The sequence below is a fragment of the Talpa occidentalis genome, unplaced genomic scaffold, assembly GCF_014898055.3.
Source record: "Talpa occidentalis isolate TD23 unplaced genomic scaffold, MPIMG_talOcc4v2.1 talOcc4.14, whole genome shotgun sequence".
Lineage (NCBI taxonomy): Eukaryota > Metazoa > Chordata > Mammalia > Eulipotyphla > Talpidae > Talpa > Talpa occidentalis.
In genome coordinates this window covers 26049385-26073750 of record NW_023601433.1, presented here as the reverse complement: position 1 = coordinate 26073750, position 24366 = coordinate 26049385, and the positions used below count along the sequence as shown (strand labels likewise).

Sequence of the window (24366 nt, the reverse complement as noted above, 5' to 3'; positions counted from 1 at the left end):
GGATGTGTTGTAGGTAGTGAGGACTCGTGAGAGGACAGCACCTCTGTTACCAGAATCAGAAGTTCATATTTTCAGGAATAAGAAAAATCTGTCCATTTTCTTACTTTTTTCCCCAAGGCACAGGACCCACGGCTGCGGGCATGCAGATCTCAGGAAGCACTGGGCGGGGGTGAGCACATGGCCGCCTTCCTCCTGCCCCTGACCCACAACCAGGCCTGTGGTCCCCAAGTATTTCCCTTTGTGTGAGGAAGAAATAATGTTTCCATTCTGGGGGAATGTTGCTGCTGTGGAGGGGCTGTCCTGAGAGGGCTTAGGAAAAGGGGATTATGGGGCTGAGACATATACTGGTGCTTCCTAAAATAGGCAGCAACCCTTGCTCTGAGGCTCACTACAACTTCTGTGTGACACCAGTTAAATTAAATGGAGAAAACAGTTAAATTAGCACATTTGATATGCCCATACTCAAGGTTGCATGAACAGATTATTTGCAGCAAAATTAGTACTTTCATTATCATGCTAAAGAGATTGGTTGAGAGTGGCAGGAGCAGCGAGCCAGTGAGTGGGATGATCAGGAACAGGAAGATGAGGTTTTGCTTAGAGGGTCTGGTCTCTGGGAACTCTCCTCCTGGGGACAAGACTCTTGGGGATGGAAAGACCAGCAAGAACACACTCACTTTCCTCCAAACCCTCACGTGAGAGGGAGTGAGTCCCGAAGACCACAGGAGAGGGTGAGGGCCTGACCATCGCCCATAGTATTTGTAGCCTCAGCCCAGGGGCTCACCCCTGTCCCCAGGTCTAGCCCCTTCCTGACTTTACACTGAAGGTCAGGTGCCTGTGGGGGGGGGTGGTCAGCTCTGGGCTGGGGTTCCTCCCTGACAGGGGTCTCACCCCACAGCTCCTGCCTCATGACTCACCCTGGGACAATGTACAGGCAGCTCTGAGCACTGAGCTGGGGGGAGGAGGGGCTCTGCTCTGAGCCCTGGGCAGCAGCGTCCATGCTGTGGGGACGCTCCACCTGCCGTGGTCCTGGGCTCGACCAAGAAGCTCAGAAAGGCTGAGGCCTATTTAAAAGAAGAGTAAAAAAGACAAAACAAAACAAACAAAAAGCCCAGATCATTTTATTCAGAATTTTTAAACACTGAACGAGGCAAGATTTCTGTATCATCACGGCACTGTTGTTTTTGTGTTTCCTGAGAGTTCAGACACACTGAACAGAAAACTGGCAGGACAGACACTGGGGCCTGGAAGCTCCTCTAAGTACAATGAGTGTGTTGAGGTAATTTGAAACTGGAGAGGGTCGAGGACTTGGTCCCTGAGCAGGCTGAGGTTTCTGTCCCACTTCCCCATCTGTGTGGGTCACAGGGAGAAGCACCGCTGTGCTTGATCTGACAGAAGTAGTCGGCCTCGTCCTCAGGCTGCGGCCCAGAGACCAGCAGGAGGCCTGCATTGGCGGAGGCGTCTTTGGCTCCAGAGAAGCGGCTGGGGACCCCGGGGCCCTGGTGCTTATCTGAGTCTGAGTAGTAGTACAGGAGGTACCGGAGAGGGCTCCCTGGCTTCTGCTGGTACCAGTGTATGGCATAGCTGCCAACACTGAATCCACTGCTCAGGGTGCAGGTGAGTCTGGCTGTGGCTCCAGGAGAAGCAGAGAGGGCGAGCGGCTGAGTCAGCACAGGCTGGGAGAGGGAACCTGCAGACACAGACACATCAGAATGAACTGGACGAACAAGGTGCAGCTGCTGGTGTAGTAGAAGTACAAGAAATTGATTCAGATTAGGGACACCTGGGTGTCTGAGGCCTGCCCCCACCTGTGCATTGAAAGAGGAGCAGGAGCAGCAGAGAAGTCCAGGCCATGGTGCTCACAGACCCCTGGGCCCCACGTGGGGCTGGGCTGCCCCAGGCCTCCTTTTCTCCCCACCCTGGGCCACAGGAGGGGCTGTGCATGCAAATGTGTTTCAAGCTGGGCCTGCCCAGCCCCTCCCTGAGTCCTGGTGCTGGAGCTCAGCTCACACTTCACATTGAGAAGGAAGCATATTTGCTTCTCCTCTTGAGGAAGTCCTTGGGGAAACCAACTGTACCTGGACTACCCCAGGCCAGACAGGACACCGCGGGTGAATCCCATCAGGAAGCCCAAGCACAGCCACCAGCACCAGTCTTCTCTGAGTGAATGGCCCTCACTCTACAGTTGTGTGGAGCCTTCAGAATAGTCCCACAGCCTCACCTGCTGGTCACAGGCACACACTCCTCATGGCCTGAGGCCAGCTGGTGTCTGCAGTCACCAGGTCACTGACTCTAGTCACACACCCAGCTCTGATCCCCAAGTGCTGTAGTTGCAGAATAATGTACTGATTACTGTAGGCTCTGCTTCCCAGAGTCCTGCACATGGAGCTACAAGCATGTACACTACAACTCTTTTGTTACAGTATACAAGATTATTCATCCCAAAGTGCAAAAAGTCAGGTATCACAGAGGATGGTCAATGAAGCTGTGAAGGGCATTAGAGGATGCTCAGGTAGGTAGCACAGAGTGGGGATTTCCAAGAATAAACTCCATGGGATACAGTGCATAATTCGGCAAATATATCAAATGTCATGTGTAGAGTAAGTGATTTTCAGGCTTTTCTGAATCCTCTCATGTCTGTGGAGGAAAAACACATTCCATCTTAATTGAGGAAAGTAAAGGTTATTTTCATGAGTAAATGGCAATTGAACTTTTGACTCGTGCTGATGTACTTTTAAAAAAATCACAATAAAATATTTTTAAGATTCAAAAAAACAAAATGTATGATGAAGGGCAGAGCTATTTACATTGTCTCAAAGTACTTCCCCATGAAATACTATTTAAATTATAAAGTGGCATTACAGAGGAGAATCTCAGCAGATACTACCTTCACTGGCCAATGCTGACATCACCATTGGGTGACATACAAAAATTGTCGGTCCTATGATGGGCTGCAATACTTCTTTAATACTCTTGTTAAAAATGTATTATCTGAATCTCACCATAAAGACACATAAGAATCCATACTGAGGTACGTTCTACATTACTAGAATTTACTCTTCAAAGATTTAAGGTCAAGAAAGTCAAGAGAAGACTGAAGAACTGTTCCCAGTTGCAGGAGACTAAGAGACATGACAACTAAAGGCAATTTATGGATATGGACGGGATGTTTTTGTTTTTTTGTTTTTGCTATGAAAGATACTATGGATGAACAAAACTTGAAAAGAATATGGGGATTAAATAACAGAATTACTAGTGTTAATTTTCTTATAGGAAAGGCTACATGTAATTTTATAGAATGAACTGAGTTGCAGGAAATATACACTAAATGATCGGGAAATAACATGTTACCAATTTACTCAAATGGTTCAGGGTCAAAAAAATATTTTTCCACTACAACTTGGAACTTTAATTTTAAGAATGTTTCCAAAAAGTAAACCTAAAGTAAAAAAATAACAAGAACAGGAGAAAAGCAAGTCCCACTTTACCATGAGGGAAGATCTAGGAATCCATGTTTACATTACAATTATACAGAGTCAGTTTTATGGCATTATAACAATTGTAAAACATCCAAATCCTGACAATAGTCTGTAGGGTAAGGAAAAATGTCAGGCTTTTCTGCCCTCCCGCCATCAGGATAGATGATGCATCCTTGAGGTCCTGAATGCATGCCTGATGGCGGGCACCTGCAATAGGGTGTGGGCATAGGTAGATAGGATTCACCTGGGCTAAGACTGGGCTTTTAAGGGTGGCGTCACAGGGATGCCAGCAGAAGCCGAAAGAGAAACAGAGAAGCCAAGAAGCCAAGAGAAGCAGAGTGAGAATGAGAGAAGGCCGGGGAACCCAGAGAGAGTGAAGACTTGCTGGGGGCTGGGAGGTCTGCCAGCCTCCCGGCTCCCCAGCAACCCTGCCTGCCTTGTACCTGGTAAATCTAAATAAAAAACCTGCAAGAGCCTCTGAGGACTCGGACTCCTCCTTTACCCGGTCTGCATGGGATCAGAAAACCTGCTCAGTGGTCCTTCCAGCCCCTACAATTGGCGTAAGTCCGCAAGATGATCCCTGCAGACGGGTATGGAGCCCTCCAAAGACCTGGAGGGACTAAGGAGTAACAGACTGTGTTTGCTTGTGACGACGCTGGAGGCGTCATGGCGGCACAGCAGATGGACAAGGTCTGGGAGCTGCAGGACGAGACCTCGCGTGGAGGAGATGCCCGAGAGGACCAGCCAACGACCCCTGAGGCATGCTGGGCAAGAGAGGACCATGATTTGGAGCTCACCAGTGCTGATGCAGGGAGAGGCCAATGGACTTGGACTGATGGACTTGGACTGACAATCCCGCCAGAAGACGGAGGATCTTTGGCAAGTTAAGTTTTTGGGATCATGGGGGAGGGTACTATCGTTTGTACACCCCACAAAATGGGAATCTGGGCGTGGCCAGTGGGCCTTGATGGTTGAAAGCAGCCTGTGTATGCCCAGCAGCTAGGCGGAGGAGAAAAGCCAACTGAGAAGGCAAAAGCTGGTGCTGATGCTGAGTTTGGGAAGCCCTGAGTGTCTGTTCAGAACCAAGTAAGCTGAGGAAGGCCAGTGAGTCTCGTAAAACCACCTGTGGGTGATGCCCTGCTCATTCTTGATTGAGGGTGAGGAGCTGAGGAACCCATCCTTGGGGGACAGGTGGGGAACGGGGCTTGGGGTCGAGCCCAAGCCGAAGAGGGGACCTAAGAGAGGCCGCATACAGAGTTTGGATCCCCGACCCATGTGCTGTGCAGTGGGTTGGCCTGAGTGCAGGGGTCTGCGTGTCACATGGGTAGCTATGAAAGCCGAGTGTTGGAGCGACTGCAGGCAGAAACCCTGAGGGCTGGCGATTACCCCCAAAGAGTAGAGAATCCCCAATCTAGGAGTAAGTGCGTCCTGGGGGTGGATGCAGTGTGTGGCTTGTAGCCGAGACTATAGCCAGAGAAGGTCAGGAAGCCTGACGGCTCCTGGCATGTGACAGATGTCTGAGTAGTTCCCCTCCCTCGTATGAGCAGTGCCTTCGGCAGCAGATTTGGTGGATCATCTGCTGGTACCAATAATTGTCTTTTGCCACTAGGTTGGGGCCCTGCCTGGATGCCCAGCTGCTAGGCGGAGGAGAAAAGCCAACTGAGAAGGCAAAAGCTGGTACTGATGCTAAGTTTGGGAAGCCCTGAGTGGCTGCTAAGCACTAAGTAAGCTGAGGAAGGCCAGTGAGTCTGGTAAAATCACCTGTGGGTGATGCCCTGCTCGTTGTCGAGTGAGGGTGAGGAACTGAGGAACCCGTCCTTGGGGGACGGGTGGGGAACGTGGCTTGGGGTGGAGCCCAAGCTGAATGTAGAGTTTGTATCCAAGGATCCCGACCCATGTGCTTGTGTAATGGGTTGGCCTGAGTGTAAGGGTCTGTGTGTCGCATTGGTGGCTATGAAAGCCGAGTGTTGGAGTGACCACAGACAGAAACTCTGAGGGTTGGGCGATTACCCCCAAAGAGTAGAGAATCCCCAGTCCAGGAGTGAGTGCATCCTGGGGGTGGATGCGGTGTGTGGCTAGTGGCTGAGACCATAGCCAGGAAGGCCAGGAAGCCTGACGGCTCCTGGTGTGTTACAGTAGATGCCGTGAGTGGTTCCCCTCCCTTGTATGAGCAGTGCCTTTGACAGCAGATTTGGTGGCTCATCTGCTGGTACCAATAATTGTCTTTTGCCACTAGGTTGGGGCCCTGCTGGACTTATTTGTGTTCTGTTGTATTTTGTTGTTATATTGTGATGTATTTGCTTTTGTGGGCCATGGCTACATTGTTTGTTTGCTAAGAAACAGAATTGTATATATGGACTGTATGGCAGAAAACCCTGAGAGGGTGGACTGTAGGGTAAGGAAAAATGTCAGGCTTTTCTGCCCTCCCGCCATCAGGATGGAACCATCAGATGATGGAACCCTGTGGTCCTGAATGCAGGCCTGATGGTGAGCACCTACAATAGCGTGTGGGCATAGGTAGATGGGATTCACCTGGGCTAAGACTGAGCTTTTAAGGGCGGCATTATGGGGATGCCAGCAGAAACTGAAAGAGAAACAGAGAAGCAGAGAAGCAGAGAAGCCAAGAAGCCAAGAGAAGCTGAGAACGCTGGGGAGCCTGGACAGAGTGAAGACTTGCTGGGGCCCCGAGGCCTGCCAGCCTCCTGGACCCCCAGCACCCCTGCCTGCCGTGTACCTGGTAATCTAAATAAAATACCTGCAAAAGCCACTGAGGACTCTGACCCTCCTTTACCCATTCTGCTGGATCAGAAAACCTGCACTGTGGTCTTCCTGCTCCTATAACAGTCACAGCAGCTGGGTGTCAAAATTATGTTATAAACGTTCAAAATACAAAACACTACTAAGAGATGAATCGCAACTGGGTTGTTTGAGTGCTATTGAAACAGTTGGTATTTAGGCAATTTGTTATGTGTAAAACTCAATAGTGCTAGTTTTCATTCACTAAATCTACTTAAAGTTTAGTTAGATGCCAAGAAACAAAATGTAAAGTAAACTTAAATCAGAATGATATGAAAATATTGTCCTCTAATAAAAATTTACACAAGTATAGGAAACAATTAAAATGTAATGTAAATAGCCCAGTAAGTCAAGTTGTATTATTTTATCATTCAGGTCATGTACTTTACCTTCAAAATCTTTACATTTTCTTGGGATGCTTCAAAGGTGAATTTTTTTGTATATATATATATTTTTTTTTATTTCTATATTCCCATACAATTGCGACCCCATTATTTTGACCCCAATCCCTCCCAACCCCGCCCCCCACTCCCCATAGAGTGTCTCTGGTTCATAGTTGTTTGTTGATTTTGATTTTTACTTTCTTATAGTTATTCTTTTTCTTGGTCCCTTATTTAAGTTTTCTGGATTCCTGCAATGAGTGAGACCATCCAGTATTTTTCTTTTTCTTTCTGGCTTATTTCACTGAGCATGATCCCTTCCAGCGCCACCCATGTTGCTGCAAATTGCATGTGTTTATCTTTTTTGAATGCTGAGTAATATTCCATGGTATATATGTACCACATCTTCTTGATACAGTCATCTATTTTTGGGCTTTTGGGTTGTTTCCAAAGCTTAGCTATTGTAAACAGTGCTGCTATAAACACAGGGGTGCAGGTGCTCTTTGGAATTGATGTTTCTGTGTCCTTTGAGTAAATACCTAGGAGTGGAATTGCTGGATCATATGGAAGCTCTATGTTTAGTAGGTCGAGAAATCTCCACACAGCTCTCCATAGTGGTTGGACCAGTTTGCACTCCCACCAACAGTGCAGGAGAGTTCCTTTTTCTCCACACCCTCACCAACATTGGTTGTTGCTAGTTTTTTTAATATGTGCCATTCTCACTGGTGTAAGATGGTATCTCATGGTAGTTTTGTTTTGCATTTCCCTGATGACAAGTGATGTTGAACATTTTTTCATATGCCTGTTGGCCATTTGCATTTCCTCTTCAGAGAAGTTTCTTTTTAGCTATTCTGCCCATTTTTGACTGGATTATTTTCTTTGTTTTTGTTGAGTCTCATCAGCTCTTTGTAGATTTTTGTGATCAGTCCTTTATCATTAGTGTTGTGTGCAAAAATGTTCTCCCAGTCGGTGGGGTTTCTCTTTGTTTTTGTTATTGTCTCTTTTGCTGTGCAGAATCTGATGTAGTCCCAGCTGTTTATCTTTGCCTTCACTATCACTGCTTTGGGTGATGTGTCTGTAAAGATGTCTTTGATGTGCAAATCACGTAGTGTTTCGCCTATATTTCCTTCTATGTATTTTATAATTTCAGGTCTTATGTCTAGTTCTTTAATCTATTTTGAGTTGGTTTTTATGTATGCTGTGAGGTAGTAGTCAAGCTTCATTCTTTTGCATGTAGCGACCCAGTTTTCCCAGCACCATTTATTGAACAAATTTTCTTTGCTCCAATGCATATTCTTTGCTCCTTTGTCAAAGATTAGTTGACCATAAATCTGTGGGTTTATTTCTGGATTTTCTATTTGATTCCATTGGTCTGTGTGTCTGTTCTTGTTCCAATACCATGCATTTTTGATGATTATGGCTTTGTAGTATAGTTTGAAGAAGTCTGGGAGTGTGATGCCTCCAGTCCCTTCTTCTTTTTTTTTTTTTTTTTCAGGAGAGCTTTGTCTCTCTCTTCGGGGTTTTTGGTGATTCCATACGAATTTCATCAATAATTGTTCTATTTCTTTGAAGAATGGCATTGAAATTTTTATTGGAATAGCACTGAATCTGTATATTGCTTTGGGTATGATGGCCATTTTAATAATGTTTATTCTTCCAATCCATGAGCAGGGGATGTCTTTCCATTTCTTTGTGTCTTCTTCTATTTCTTTTAACAGTGTTTTATAGTTTTCTCTGTATAGGTCCTTTACCTCTTTTGTTAGATTTATTCCCAAGTATTTGATTTTTCTTTTGTTTTGATAATAAAAGGGATGTTTTTTTTTATTTCATCTTCTTCAGATTTATTGTTTGTGTATAGGAAGGCTACTGACTTTTGCGTGTTGATTTTGTATACTGCCACTTTACTGAACTGATTGATGAGTTGAATTAGTTTTTCTGTGGAGTTTTTGGGGTTCTCTATGTATATTATCATTCATCTGCAAATAGTGATAATTTGACTTCTTCTTTTCCTATTTGGATTCTTTGTATGTCTTTCTCTTATTGCTCTGGCTAGGACTTCCAGTATTATATTGAAAAGCAGTGGTGAGAGTGGACATCCTTGTCTTGTTCCATATCTTAATGGGAATGCTTTCAGCTTTTCACCATTGAGAATGATACTGGCTGTTGGCTTGTCATATATGGCCTTTATGATGTTGAGGTATGTTCCTTGTATCCCAAGAATTTTAAGGGCTTTTCTCATGAATGAGTGTTGCACTTTGTCGAAAGCTTTCTCAGCATCTATTAATATCATCATATGTTTTTTATATTTCTTTTTGTTGATGTGTTGGATAACGTTGATTGTTTTTTGGATGTTGAACCATTCTTGTGTTCCTGGAATGAATCCTACTTGGTCGTGGTGAATTATCTTATGGATACATTGTTGGATTCTGATAGCTAAAATTTTATTGAGGATTTTTGCATCAGTGTTCATTAGGGAGATTGGCCTGTAGTTTTCTTTTTTTGTGTTGTCCTTGTTCGGTTTTGGTATTAGTGTAATTTTGGCTTCATATAACGTGTTTGGTATTATCCTTTCCTTCTCAAATTTTTGGAAGAGTTTGTGAAGGATAGGCACTAATTCGTCTCTGAATCTTTGGTAGAATTCATTTGTAAATCCATCAGGTCCTGGGCTTTTGTTTTTGGGGAGATTTTTGATTACCATTTCAATTTCGCTGCTTGTAATTGGTCTGTTTATGTTGGGGCCCAGACCTGAGGTCCAGACCTGAACATCGGGGTTCTTGCCTGAAGCAGGTACTGAATGTTAGCTCAAGTGAAGGTTTCAAGTTTCCTATTGTGAGGACTGATCCTTTCCCCCTGCTTGCTACTGTGGCTTGTTTGCATTGGTGGTCTCTCCTTGCTAGAGATAAGGAGAGACCTCCTCCTCTGAACCCTATATAACATTGTACACATTCCTGAATAAATGAGACTGGCGATGATCCTGGCTTTGTCTCCACTCCTCGCGTACCCCTGTTCCATACCAAGCCCCTGCTTCCTCCCCCGGGTACCCTGTTGATTTGCCTGGCTGGCCCGGACATTTGAAGCCCAGCATGGGGCCCAGGTAGGAGGAAGAACTACAGAGGGAGAAGATGCCCGAAAAGGAAGCTAGCTAGCTCAGGAGGAAGCCTTATGGAAGTGGGACCCTGCTACGTCGTGGATAAGGTAAGCTCAGGTACAGCGTCTGAATCATGGGACAGGATATAAGCCAGCATGAGATATATGTGAAGCAATTAAAAGAGGCACTTAGGACGCGAGGAGTCAGGGTCACAAAAAAGGATCTACTCCACTTTTTTGATTCTGTTCAAGACCTGTGTCCTTGGTTCCCTCAAGAGGGCACAATAGATCAAAAAAGATGGAAAAGGGTGGGGGAAACCAAACAATTGCTTAGAAGTGCTTTCCCCACTATGTTTGGGGCCCCATCCCCCAATGATCACTGTGAGGACTTAATTCCGTTTCACAGTGATGCGGAGGATGATCCATCCAAAGAAGAACAAAAAGAACCTTTAGAGAAAAATGAAAGGCCTCTCCCGACCAGCCCAAAATAAAAAAGAAAAACAGAATTTATCCCTCTCTGAGCAAGTTTACTTCTGTAGCTACAAACCCTCCTTGCTCCTCTGAAGAAGAGGGCGGAGTTTTTCCACTGCTTAACTCCAAAAGGGAAATCAAAGTTGCTTCGCAACCTCCCCCCACTATCGCAAAAGGGGAGGATCCTGAGGCGGGCGAAGCAGATTGGGGCAACCTGGAGGAGGAGGCTGCACGTTACAATCCCCACTCTCCTCCTTACTACAAGGCCGCTGTTGCCTCTGCGCCCTCACAACTTGCTGACCCTAATCTCGACCTTAAAAACCAAAATCGCCCACCTTGAGGAGCGCATGCGCATACAGGCTCGTTATCATCAACTTTCCCTTCAACTTCAACAGATCCAATTAACTTTTTCAACCAACTCAGATCCCGCTCCGCCATTACGGGGGAGGGGAGACGCCGAGGCCACTTCAAAGCCGCCGGTTAAGGGGTTAAGGGGCGGGCTTGAAGCTGACGTCACCTTAAAGCCACCATTATGGGGCGGGGTTAGCGCCGAAGCCACTTTAACTCCTCCCCCGGCTCCCGCGGCTTTGTCTGCTTTCCCGCCTCCCAAAAACCCTTTTCCATGGCTTCTGTCTTTCCTGTTATTAAAGCTCTAGATGCTCAAGGCCAATGCCGCCGTTATCACCAAAAACATAATTTTCAACATTTAAAGGAATTAAAAACCGCTGTTACCCAATATGGTGCTAGTGCCCTTTTCACTCTCACAATTCTTGATTCTATCACAGAAGGGTGGCTCACTCCCCTAGATTGGCAAACTTTAGTAAAGACTGTCCTTGACGGCGGAGATCATTTACTTTGGAGGACTAAATTTCAGGATCTCTGTATGGCCCTAACCCAGTTCTGATCTGGGGAAGGGGATCAGTATGTTTCTCTTCACAGACTCATGATGCAGCCCGATGGTTGCCTGAAGGGCTTGTCAGATTTGTTACAGATTTGTTACAGCATTGGTGACCACTTCCTGGCTCATCCTCTATGCTGAGGTGTTACTTTTCTCTTGGGCCTTTGCCGGCTTCAAGGATCCAGGCAAGATTGTGTCTTTGATTCAACATCTTCATGGTAAACCTTGTGAGTACAGGTGGGGCTATTTCTCTACCGCTCCTAATGGGTATGTCTCTTACATTACTTGCCCTGGCCACATCGCATATTTGGTCACTGTTGCAGGCTCCAGCCGTAAGACCCGCTATAAATGCCTCCGGACAGCTATAGGTGGCCCCTCAAATGGAGGGCAGTGTACCTGCACTTCCTTTGCTGAGTCAGTACACTCCTCATGTTACAAGACCTTTTCTGAATGCATGGCCAATAATAATAAGACTTATTATACTGCTGTTCTTATCAGGACATCCCCTGCAAGTCGGCCACTGGCCTCTACCTTGCTGACCACCTGTGGTGCTAACAAAAAGGTCGGTGACACAGTGTGCTGGGCAACTACTGCCCCAGTACATGTCACCGATGGAGGAGGTCCTCAAGACAAAGCCAGATATCGTTTTGTCAGTACAGTCTTAAAACAGCTTGCACCACGCCTTCCCCCTGCGCTTAGCTACCATCTACTTGCCCTTCCTGCTGAAAGACAAAAGTTGGGCATTGACTACAATACTTTTAATATCCTCAACTCTTCGTTCAATTTACTTAATTCAACAAATTCCTCACTGGCCAATAATTGTTGGCTATGTTTACAAATGGGTTTCCCTGTGCCTTTGGCCTTTCCAACAACCAATTCCTCACTTGCGCCCTACCATAATTGTTCTTTCTCGGTTCCCATCTTGGTTCAGCCTATCCAGTTTTTTGAGGCGCATTGTTTCACTTCCGATCTTAATACCTCTCTTGACTTGGGAGCACTAGCTTTTTCAAATTGTTCCACTTTTACTGATGTCACCTCTCAGGTGAATTCTCCTCTTTGTCCTCCCGAGGACACTGTTTTCATTTGTGGAAATAACCGGGCGTATACCGCATTGCCGACTAATTGGACTGGTCAATGCGTGTTGGGTTTCCTTCTACCCAACATAAACATGGTTCCTGGAAGTGAGCCCATGCCCATTCCAACGGTTGACCATTTTTTCAGTAGAAGTAAAAGAGCAGTATACCTGATTCCCTTATTTGCAGGCCTGGGTATAACTGCCGCCGTGGCCTCAGGGACAGCTGGATTAGGCATATCTCTCTCACAATATACTAAACTGTCTCAACAACTTATTAATGATGTTCATGCTCTTTCCAGTACTATTCAGGATCTTCAGGATCAGGTTGACTCCTTAGCTGAGGTAGTCCTTCAAAATCGACGGGGCCTTGATTTGCTAACAGCGGAAAAGGGGGTATTTGCTTGGTCCTGCAGGAGAAATGCTGTTTCTACGCCAACAAATCAGGAATTGTCCGCAATAAAATCCGACAGTTACAAGATGACCTGGAAAGAAGATGCCAGGAGCTAGCTGAAAATCCACTCTGGACCGGTCTCAATGGACTCCTACCCTACCTTCTTCCCCTCATGGGTCCCCTATTAACCCTTTTGATATTGGTTGTTGTGGGTCCTTACATTTTTAACAGGATAATCTCTTTTGTAAGACAACAGATTCAGGCCCTTCAGGCAAAACCCATTCAGGTACATTACCATAAGTTGGAGATGCTAGATAAGGGAGGCTCTTACTCAGACTTACACTCAGTCTGAAGAAATAAGACTCCCTTCCCTGTGCGATGGACTGGTCAGCCAATGACGGGTAAGATCGGGGACAGACTCAAAATGGCTTGAGGTGCTAAATCGCCACACGTCTGTGACTCCTGAGACCTAAGACAGGCGCAGTTCCCGAGGGGTTTTGTCTTTTCGCTCTCTCATTAGAAATAATAGAAAAGGAGGATCTGTCGGGGCCCAGACCTGAGCCCAGACCTGAACATCGGGGTTCTTGCCTGAAGCAGGTACTGAATGTTAGCTCAAGTGAAGGTTTCAAGTTTCCTATTGTGACGACTGATCCTTTCCCCCTGCTTGCTACTGTGGCTTGTTTGCATTGGTGGTCTCTCCTTGCTAGAGATAAGGAGAGACCTCCTCCTCTGAACCCTATATAACATTGTACACATTCCTGAATAAATGAGACTGGCGATGATCCTGGCTTTGTCTCCACTCCTCGCGTACCCCTGTTCCATACCAAGCCCCTGCTTCCTCCCCCGGGTACCCCCTTGATTTGCCCGGCTGGCCTGACATGTTTAGGTGTTCTATTTCTTCTTTATCTAGCTTTGGGTGATTGTAGAGTTGTAGGAATTTGTCCATCTCCTCTAGATTGTTGAACTTGTTTCCATATAACTGTTCATAGTAGTTACTGAAATATTTGAATTCTGCTGTGTCCGTTGGGAGAAAGCACAGATAAATAGGATCATAAATGAAAGATCCTGTTTATTTGTGCTTTCTCCCTTTTTTTCCTTGGCTAGGGGTTTGTCTATTTTATTGATTTTTTTGAAGAACCAGCTCTTGGTTTCATTGATCTTTTGGATTGTTTTTTTAGTTTCAATTTCATTTATTTCTGCTTCGGTTTTTATTATTTCTTTTCTTCTACTGGTTTTGGGTTTTTTTTTTTTATTGTTCCTTTTCTAGATCTTTGAGCTTCGAGATTAAGTTGTTTCTTTGAGTTCTTTCTTATTTCTTGATGTGAGCCTCTATTGCTATATATTTTCCTCTTATTACTGCTTTTGCTGCATCCCATACATTTAGGAAATTGGTGTCCTCTTTGTCATTCAACTCAAAGAATTTTTTAATTTCTTCTTTGATCTCCTCGTTAGTCCAGTGGTCTTCCAGAAGTGTGGTTTTCAATCTCCATGAGGTAGGAGAGTTCCTTGCCTTCTTTTTATGGTTTATTTCTAGTTTGATGCCTTCATGGCCAGAAAAGATGGTTAGAATGATTTCAATCTTGGTGTATCTGTTGATGTTTGTATTGTGTCCCAGGATGTGATCGATCCTGGAGAATGATCCGTGTGAGCTTGAGAAATATATGTACTCAGATTTTTTTGGATTTAGTGTTCTATAGATGTCTGTTAAGCCCAAGCGCTCTAGATCCTTATTTAGAGCTTTAGTGTCTTTACTTATTTTTTGTCTTATTGATCTATCCATTGTTGATAGTGGTGTGTTAAAGTCCCCCACTACATATGTGTTTTCTCTGATGTCTGTTTTCAGAGATGACAATAGTTGTCTAATATATTTTGGTGCTCCTTCGTATGGTGAGTATATGTTAATGAGTGTTATTTCTTCTTTAAGTATTGTCCCCTTGATTATAATGTAGTGACCATTAGGGTCTCTTTTTATCTTTTTGAGTTTGAAATCTGTTTTATCTGATAAAAGTATAGCTGTTCCTGCTTACTTTTTTGGTCCATATGCTTGTAGGATTGTTTTCTATCCTTTAACTTTGAGTCTATTTTTATCTTTTGTAGCTAAATGTGTTTCCTGGAGACAGCAAAGGTTGGATTTTGTTTCTTAATCCAGCCTGCAACTCTGTGTCTTTTTATTAAAGAGTTTAGTCCATTTACATTTAGAGTTAATAATGATGTTAGCATCTGTATTTGCCATTGTGTTTGTCTTTCCTTTGATTTTATTTATTCTTTTAATAACTATTTTTTGGCCTTCTTTAGTTGTTATTCATCTCTCTGAGGTTCTGGCTTTAGGATACCTTGTAGTATTTTTTGGAGTGGGGGTTTAGTCGTAATGAAATTCCAGAGTTTCTGTTTGTCTGGGACGGTCCTTATTCTTTCTTCACAGAGGAAGGAGAGCTTTGCATGATAGAGTATTCTTGGTTGGCATCTGTTTTCTTGGAGTCTATTGACTATCCCTCCACTCCCTCCTTGCCCGTAGTGTTTCTTTGGAGAAGTCTGATGTCAGTCTGATTGGTTTTCCTTTGAATGTTACCTGTTTCTTCCCTCTTGTCTGCTTCATTATTTTTTCCTTGTCCTGGGTTCTTGGGAGCTTTACTATTATGTGTCTTGCTGTATTTTTCCTTTCGTCGTAGAAGTTTGGTGTTCTTCTTGCTTCTTGTATATCAATTTTCAGCTCCTTCTTCATGTTTGGGAAGTTCTCTTCAATTATCTCCTGGAATATTTTCTCTGTTCCTACATCTATCTCCTCTCCTTCTGGGATTCCTATAACTCTTATATTTCCTTTCCTCATGGAGTCAGATAGTTCCTGAAGTCTCTCTTTGGTCTTTTTCCTTTGTTCTTCTCTTTCCTTTCTGTTTTGGTTCTTTTTATTTCTGTGTCTTCAAGAGTACATATTCGTTCTTCCATTTCATCTATTCTGCTTTCATTGTTTTTCCAGTTCTTTAGCACCTCCATTAATTCTTTGATCTGCATTTCTTTTACTTCCCTCTCTAGGGACTCAATTTCATTCTTCTGATCATTGATCATTTTTCCCTTATCATTGTTTTCCTTTATGATTTCTGTCAGTTTTTTTAATCATGGCAATTTTAAATTCTCTTTCTGGAAGACTCAGAAGTTCTTCCAAGTTACGGTCGTTGTAATCTGGGGGTGGTTTTCTTTTTGTGGTGTGCTTTTTCCTGAGGAGTTGATGGGTTGCGTGGGGTTTTCTACTCCCTACTGTCTGTTTTCCTTTTTTTTTTTTTTCTTAAGGCATGTTTTATTTATTTGTTTGTTTGTTTGTTTGTTTATCAAGCACTGGGTACAGTCAGAAGCGCGGGAGGGTGAGAGAATTCACCAGAGCCAGAGCAGGGAGCAGAGCAGGCAGAAACTGAAGTACACTGCTGAGGGGAGCAGCAGGCGGCAGGAGAGGTCTGTGCGCCATGTGGTACCCTCCTCCAGTGGGTGGGGAGCAGCCGGGGATTGAACCAGTGCCGCAGAGGCCACGGGCAGCTTCACAACCCAGCGCTCAACCACTGCGCCACCAGGGAGGCCCTACTGTCTGTTTTCTAATTTGCTGTATGCATTGGGATACTGTGTTGCTGATACTTGGCCAGCATCTTGGGCGAACTTCCCAGCTCACCTCTGGCTCTTCGAAGAGCCATCTGCCGGTTTCAAGCAGGTTTTACTGAAGAAAGGTCCCTGTTCTAAAAAGGCAATGTGGGTTCACACTCCTCTGCTGCCCCCTCTGGGCTGGGACTGCAGGACAGAAGGGGCCTGGCATGGGCGAACTTCCCAGCTCACCTCTGGTTCCTCCAGAAGCCCTCTGCCGGTTTCAAGCAATTTTTACTGAAGAAACATCCCTTTTCTAAAGTGGCGATGCGGGGACATACTCCCTGCGCGCCCTGTCTGCCCTGGCGGTGGGTTCCCGCTCCCCCTCTGGGCTTGGACTGCAGGCCAGAAGGGGCCTGGTTTGGGCGAACTTCCCAGCTCACCTCTGGCTCCTCTGGAAGCCTTCTCCCGGTTTCAAGCAGTCTTTACTGAAGAAATGTCCCTGTTCTAAAGTGGCAATGCATGGACGCACTTCCTGCACGCCTGGTCAGCACTGGCAGTGGGTTCCCGCTTATATAGGATTCTTATTAAGATTTTGGAGAGTCATGGCTGATTTGGGATAGAACATTTGATTGAAAAGGACAGACCAAATTCCTATCTCACCTTCTAGAGAGAAGACTTGAGAGCTGACTCTTCTTAATGGAATTCTGTAGGGCTCAGAAGATTCACGAAGTGACCAAAGTGTCTGTTTCAATTGGCGCTGCCATCTTCATATCTATGGTTTATTAAATTATTGGCCTAGTTCTTCACCCTTCACTTTATATATTCCCTTTGCTCTGGAAGTTGTGTGGCATGCATTTTCCTGGTCCTTGACCTCAAAAGTGCATCTTGATTTCATGAGATGTATCTGTAAATTCCTACAAAAGCTCAATATGATCCAGATTCAACTTCAGCAGCAGCTGGAAAGAAAAACAAAGAATTGCATTCTTTATCGAAAATACTTTGTCAGGGCTTCCCTGGTTGGCATAAGGAGTTAAGATGCAACCTATGAAGCTATCTGCAGCCACTGCAGCATGAGTTTGAACCCCAGCCAGGGAGCTACCCACATGTTGCGGCAAACCTCTCCTGACTCACCATCTGCTCCCCTCAGCAGGGTATATAAGATAGTGACAATGGAAATTAATTTTTAGTAATTAATTTATGCTTAATTCATAAAGAGGAGTTACTGTAAATGATAAACATCTGTTTGGATGTCAGTCATAAACTTAGCACATGGTGGAAAAATGAGGCAGGTAATGTACAGAGAAACTTTAAAATTCTTATGAACCACAGTCAAACTGAAATCAATCATAAAGTAAGCCAAAGTATCTCAAAGTATACTTCTGGTTATCAAGCAATAATATTTAATTTCTAACATCTGATTAAACACAGATTTTCAAGAAATTTTAAATGTGTTGATTTAGTTACATCTAATTCAATTATATCAGTGATTCTGAAAATGCGAGAGCCAGGGACTTATAATTTTAAATTTTCTGTCTACTTTATTAGCACAAGTAACTGACATTTACTTAGCATGTATAAATAAGTTAGTGAATGACTAAGAATTTTGTCAAAGTATAAATGAATATCGCATCAGAAATTTGAAACCAAGGTGATATAAAATTTGTCAAAAAGTAATGTAGGGCCTCCCCAGTGGCACAGTGGTTGAGCACTGGGCTGTGAAGCTGCCCACAGCCTCTGCAGCACTGATTAAATCACCCGCCACCGACGAGGGTCCCACATGGCATGACAGACCTCTCCTGCCGCACCTGCTGCTCCCCTCAGCAGTGTATTTCGTCAGTCTGCCTGTTTTGTTCCCTTCTCTGGCTCTGGTGAATTCTCTCACCTTCCCACACTTCTGACTGTACCCAGTGCTTGTATAAATAAATAAATAAATCTTAAAAAAAGAAAGGTAATATAACTAACCTTGTCATAGTTAAGTGTCTATGCTTTCATTTTAAGGTCGTGGGTTGAAGGTAGGAAAAGTTGTTGAATTTTGTCTAGTAAGATAACTATCAAGCATGAAACGATTATTAGGACTATTGAGTGGGCTTGTTGCAGAAGATAGCGGTAGGCATGGCCTCAGAGGAGGAGCGTTGAATACATGTTCGGGATGTGTTTCCCCCATAAGACGTTCAGTATTGACTTCTGTTAGCTTCTCAATGGTCCTGTGAAGACTGCCAAACCCAAATCCTTAATATTTCATTTTGGCCTGAATAATTTGCACTTTAAAAACAAATGTTGCCATAACATGAATTTCCCATAAAACAATGTTTTAACACTCAAAATGTGTTGGCGCATACTTACTGTTATAATTAGGGGTTTAAAATTGTGGTAAAGAAGCCCATGTTTCTGGGAAGGTTCCTAATAAGTAATTCAAAGCAGGGAGGGCGGGCAGTGATGGAGGCGGCTTCAGGGATAATGTCAAGCATTTCCTTTCACTATCCTTACACATTTCACTCAGTACCTCTGAGAGTTAAACCTTTGGCACTGAAGATTTACTTGGAGCAACAACTTCTAGGGGAGAACAGGAGAGGTGCCTGGTGCGTGACTAAAGAGAACTTAATAGCTCCAGGGAAAAGAAAGCCCCTAACACTGTTACAAAGGCACTGGTGTTAAGATCTACCCATGTGGGCTTCCACACACCTTCTCAAGCAGAAGCAGAACCCAATATTTATTTGTAGTCAGTCTGTGAATGATACTACCCTTCACCTCCTGCAGCTTTCCTCATTTCACTTGTAGGCCTTTCTGGAGAGCAGAAAATCTAAAACTGTGAAGGACAGTTTGTCTCAGGGTGCCCTCCAGCAATAGTGTCAGAGACCATGTCAAGAAAATTAATTCACCAGTAGCCAAACTGTGCTAAGTGTAGTGATACTTGAAGACCACTTGAATTGAAATTGTAATCTTCAAAAAAAAATAAACTCATTAATATTTCTACTGGGGGAATTATGACAAGCAATTTTATAACAATAACACTAAGTTACAAGTTTCAAATATCCTTATCTTAAAGTCTATTCGATCAGGTTAACTAGATGAAATTATTTAGGGCTAAAAATTAAGTCATGTAAAATCAACAAAAGAGAGGAGATTCAGTTCCCCCGCGCGGTAGCGCAGTGGTTGAGCGCTGGGTTGTGAAGCTGCCCTCAGCCTCTGCAGCGCTGCTTTGATCCCCAGCTGCCAGGCTAGGGTCCCACATGGTGCGAAGACCTCTCCTGCTGCCCGCTGCTCCCCTCAGCAGTGTATTTCGTCTGTCTGCCTACTCTGCTCTCCCTCTGGCTCTGGTGAATTCTCTTACCGTCCTGCGCTTCTGACTATACCCAGTGATTGTATAAATAAATAAATCAGTCTTTAACAAAAAACAAAAAAGAGAGGAGATTCAAACTGTCCTGGAATAACATTTTAAAGATATATTCACTGGGCCTCCCTGGTGGCGCAAGGGCTTGGGCATCGCACTGTGAAGCAACCGACAGCCTCTGAGGCATGGGTTTGATCCCCAGCTGGCCAGGGAGAAACCCACATGGCACATTAGACCTCTCCTGACTAGCCCCCAGCTCCCCTTAACAGTGTATTTCATTCTTTCTGCCTGTTCTGTTCCCCACTCTGTCTCTGGTGGATCTTCTCACCCCCACATCGCTGGCCTGTGCCCCAGCTCTTGTATGCATAAATAAAAAATGAATCTTAAAAAAAATATTCACTTATTAACATTATTTTCCAAATAATGACTTCTTACTAATTACATGAACCTGGATCTATAACAATTATGCTTTAGAGGTAAATAAATGAACTAAGTTTATTTTCTATGATTCCTGTTTTTTCAGCTTACGTGTTTACGTTATTTTGCAGTGATTGTCTCATTTTTGATTCTTCTAGGTAGAGCTGCATGTATTTTCCCAATTTTATTCTCTGTGACTCTAATTCAGTTTGCAGTCTGCAATTTTCAGTTTCCAAATTTTTATATCTGACTTCCATTTGACTTATTGAAGTAGTCTGAGTACCTCTGAACAGTTTCAAATTGTCTTGAGGTGTTATTTGTGCCTAAAGAAAATTAAAATACATTTTAATGCTTATAATCTGAATAATTATACAGGTATCTTTCTGAGTCAGTGATTCAGAGAGCAATTTCAACCATGAAGGGCCTCCCTGGTGGCCTAGGGGTTAAGTCTCAGTGCTATCACTGTGACCTGAGTTCGATCCCCGGCCAGGAAGATAACCCACACATGCCCCAACAGACCTTACCTGTCTCACCTGCTGTTCCCCTTAGCAATGTATTTCAGTAAATCCACCTGTTCTGCTCCCAACTCTGTTAAATGTCCTCTTAAACCATCACCCCCCTGCCCGCCCCGTCCAATTGCACCTCTGCCCTACACTCCAGTTCTTCGAAGCAAACATTAATTTAAAATTTGAAAATTAAAAAAAAATTCAAATGTGAGAAAGTTAGTTTAAAACTATCAATATCAACTAAGTTTATTGTGAATTATAAAAATAAAATTGAATCATTCCAGTATCTGTACTCATGTAGTCTGATAGTCCAAATAACAAAATCCCTTTTAAAAGTTGGTAATTGAAAAAATATAAATTAAGAATAGCCTAAGAGCATGGTACTACTTTTAAATCATCATATTTTCTCATAGCTACCTAAATAAGATATTTCTGTTCCTGATTTTATATCAATATCACATTATTATGTTAATAATATACAATGCTAACATATGTACTTTGAAAAATATCATCCATTGACCTTCTTTAACATACAACTTCCTGTTTACTGAATTCAGTTGAAGAAAGAGAAGTTGTTATCCTCTTGCCTAAACTGCTATGTAGCTTAGACAACAGATTCAACCCCTTAACCATTCTTCCCTGACCAATTTGCAAAACTTGACAATCCCCTGAAAGTCTCAAAGGGAAGTGGAGATGGAGGCAAGACTAGTGGTGGCAAATTTCACACTGGGGAACATTTTCCTCTCTGTATTAGATCCTTACATTAACTTCAATTCTCGGCTCAAATCCTTCTGTCTCAGAATAAAAGTGAAATCATTCCAATGGCCTTCAAGACCCTAAGGACTCTGCCTCCACCTACCTTCCTGACCTCAACCCTTACAAATTTTCCCTCCTCACTCCCTGCCCGCTACACATGCATCCTGCCACCCCTCATTTGTCTGAAAATGAGGGTCTAAGGCCAAAGTAACACATCACAGAGATATCCAATTCTGTTAGTGTTGGATAATCTAGGTCCAAATGATAATAATTGAGCCTTGAAATGAGAATTGTGAGAAAATTATTTATAAAAGTGTTCAAAGTAAAGTATAAATCACAGTAAGAAGATTAAATCAGAATTTTGCTGAAACCAACATTTGTCTCAAATTATAATTTCATGAAAAAATAGATGCCTTTAAAGTGCTGAGCAGGTCTTTAGAACACATAATTGGAGACCAAAATATTTTCAAATTCAATTCAAACTGACATGAGTAAAAATAAAGCTATATCAACTGTTATCTAAAATAACTAAAAAAAAAAAATAGTAAAGTCTCCTGAAAGAAAAGTTCTATGAGATGCAGCCTCTACATTTTAGTTCATCTGGAAAATCTGGAGTTGACTGTCAAGGTAATACACTTACTTGACTATTAATTCCAAAATATTCATTTTAGGTATTGAGCACTTTTACCTAGCTGCCTCATCATAGTACAAAATTGGGGTTTAAAGATTCATATTTTTATTTTAGCAGTATGACTAAGTTATTAATATCAGTCTGTACCTATTGACAACTTATTATTTGCCCTTTTAAAATTTCATAGGTGACTCTACGTCTTTACATAGTGTAATGCACCTCTCAGGCCTAATTTTTATTTACTGGACACAATAGATGGTTCTAAGCTGACAAAGCAAATATGATTAGAATCTATATATTTCTCACATTCACTAGAGTCAATCTTTAGCCCTAACCAATTATTACTTTGAGTTTTCCTTCAGGAAGCTTGAAAAATATATTTCTGAATAGAATACTTACTTCTCTTGCCGCTTTCTTCTTTTCATAATTATATATTCTTTTTTTAAAACAATTACATTCATCAATTAACTCATCGTTTGTTTCGTTTTTGTTTCTCATTTTCAGTTCGAAGCCTTCTTATAGTGTCCTGAAACTGGCCTCGCATATTCATTACTGTCTCCTCTTTATTGTCAGCTTTGTTGTGAGCCTCATTCAGGTGCTGTTGAAGCAACATGTTTTCCCTCTGTAGTTGAGATAATGTCTCCTCTAAATGTAGCCGCTCCTCTCTTGTCTCTTGGAAATGATGTTCTAGGTCTCTCTCAGACTTGTGACCTTGACCACGATCTTGTACATCAGCATCCAGTCTACGACGGCAGGATTCAACTTCTGCTTTCAGCGTTTCTGATTTTGTTTTTCATGTTCCAGTTGAGTGCTCAGCGAGTTATTTTCACTCTTTAGAACAAGAAGTTGTTCACAATGTTGGGATATTGTTTTTGCAAGTCCTTCCTCACTCTGTCGTATTGTTTTTCGCAGAAAATCATTCATTTCTTTATAATTTCAATGGTCTTTCTTTTTCCTGGTTTTGATTTTTCATTGTATTTATTTCCAGTTTCAGCATACTGATTTCATCCTGCAAAGTGTGGCTTTTATGTACTCGATCTTTCTCTCTTTCATTTCTCTCAGAAGCCTAAGTAAAATACAGATTTTGTTAGCAGTCAATGAAATTACAATTTCTCTGAAATTAAAAAGCAAATGATATGCTTATAAATGTAAAGATAGCAACTGAGCCTATCCAACAAAAAATCAGTTGGACATCAGAATTTACATAAGCATAACTGCCCCAAAGTTCAGGAATTACCTGAAGACTGAGTCGACGACGATAAAAAGGAAACATGAGAAAATTAAGAATCTCAGAATGGGAAAGAGACTAGCTATGAATTACATCAAATGCAGAAGGCATAAAAGATTAGTGTATATCTTTGGACTGATTAATTTTCCTGAAAGTTTTCTTTTTCCCTGGGCTTCCATTTATATTGTACTTTTCTAGCATTTTTAAGGTCAGTTATAAGGATTCAATCTATTGTTAACTGGTAAACCCAGGCATGGTAGTATGCCTGAAGTTCTAAGCTACACATATGAATGAACTCATTTAGATGTCAACTCAGGAAGGGAGAAGTTAAAAATACAGGCAAGCTACAGGATTTCCCCAGGTCTTCTGACTCTACTAGCGCTAGTGTACCAAACTGCATCTGCTTCCTTGGAGTAAATATATTGATACAAAAGAAGTCTTCTGTTTCAAAGCACTAAAGGTAAGTAAGGTGAAATTTATATGCTCTCTTTAAAAATCATGAGATTATTCCCTGGTGCAATTAGTTTTATTTCTTCTTCAAAATGTTTAAAATAGTAATAAATGTGAAATAGAAAACCACTGCAGAATTTGTGGAAATAACATAATTATTGATAAATTGTCACTGAGTATATATTATGGCATATCATTTCTAAAACTCCTTATATGGACATAGTTGCTATTAAAGAGAAAAAAAAAAGTTACTTTTCTCAAAACTAGAAAAATACATCCAAAGTATTGTGTCTGACAATACTTCTGATGAACATAGATGCAAAAATTCCCAATAAAAATCTTAGCAAACTGTATAAGGAGGATTGAATACAGGAGCCCCATGGCACCTAAATGCCATAAGGCATGCTGGTTTGGGGGGCTTTCTGCCTCAGCATGCTGCCACATGGGGCAGCCCTTTCCCCACTCTACACCTCATCCATGCTCCCTCAGCCCCCAGCCTGGCAGGCCCCAACTGCAGTGGCAATGGTGGTTTCCTTGCTCTACCCCTCACCAGCTGGTCCTGGGGCTCTGGCAGTGAGGCTCGCCCAGGCCCAGAGTGAGCTGGAGGGAAGAGGCCTACAGACTGTGCACATGGCCATCACGGCAGGCTCTGAGCAGTGGCCAGCTCTCCAACAGCTCAGACTCATCAAACAGTTCTTCTGCAGAGCCACATGCACGACCTCACCAGCCCCACTGAAGCATGCTAACTCATCAAACCTCCAGCCCACTAAAGCTGGTTCTGCAGAGCCCACCACCAATGAGCTTGCTTGTCAGGTCTGGACAAGCAGCCACAGTTGCACTTTTTGAATATGACACTGAGATTGAGGTGGACCAATCATGTTTAAGCTCTCAATGGACCAGTCTTAC

At 43.0% G+C, this 24366-nt stretch overlaps 1 gene segment (V, D, J or C); it reads right to left on the bottom strand.

The window, feature by feature from the left end:
• Nucleotides 1-1112: 1112 nt before the first annotated feature.
• Nucleotides 1113-22395, bottom strand: LOC119244016 (immunoglobulin lambda variable 5-45-like). The segment is given in 3 exon segments: nt 1113-1687; nt 16802-16898; nt 22336-22395. Coding segments are annotated over 3 exon segments (591 nt in total).
• Between the last annotated feature and the right edge of the window lie 1971 nt (nt 22396-24366).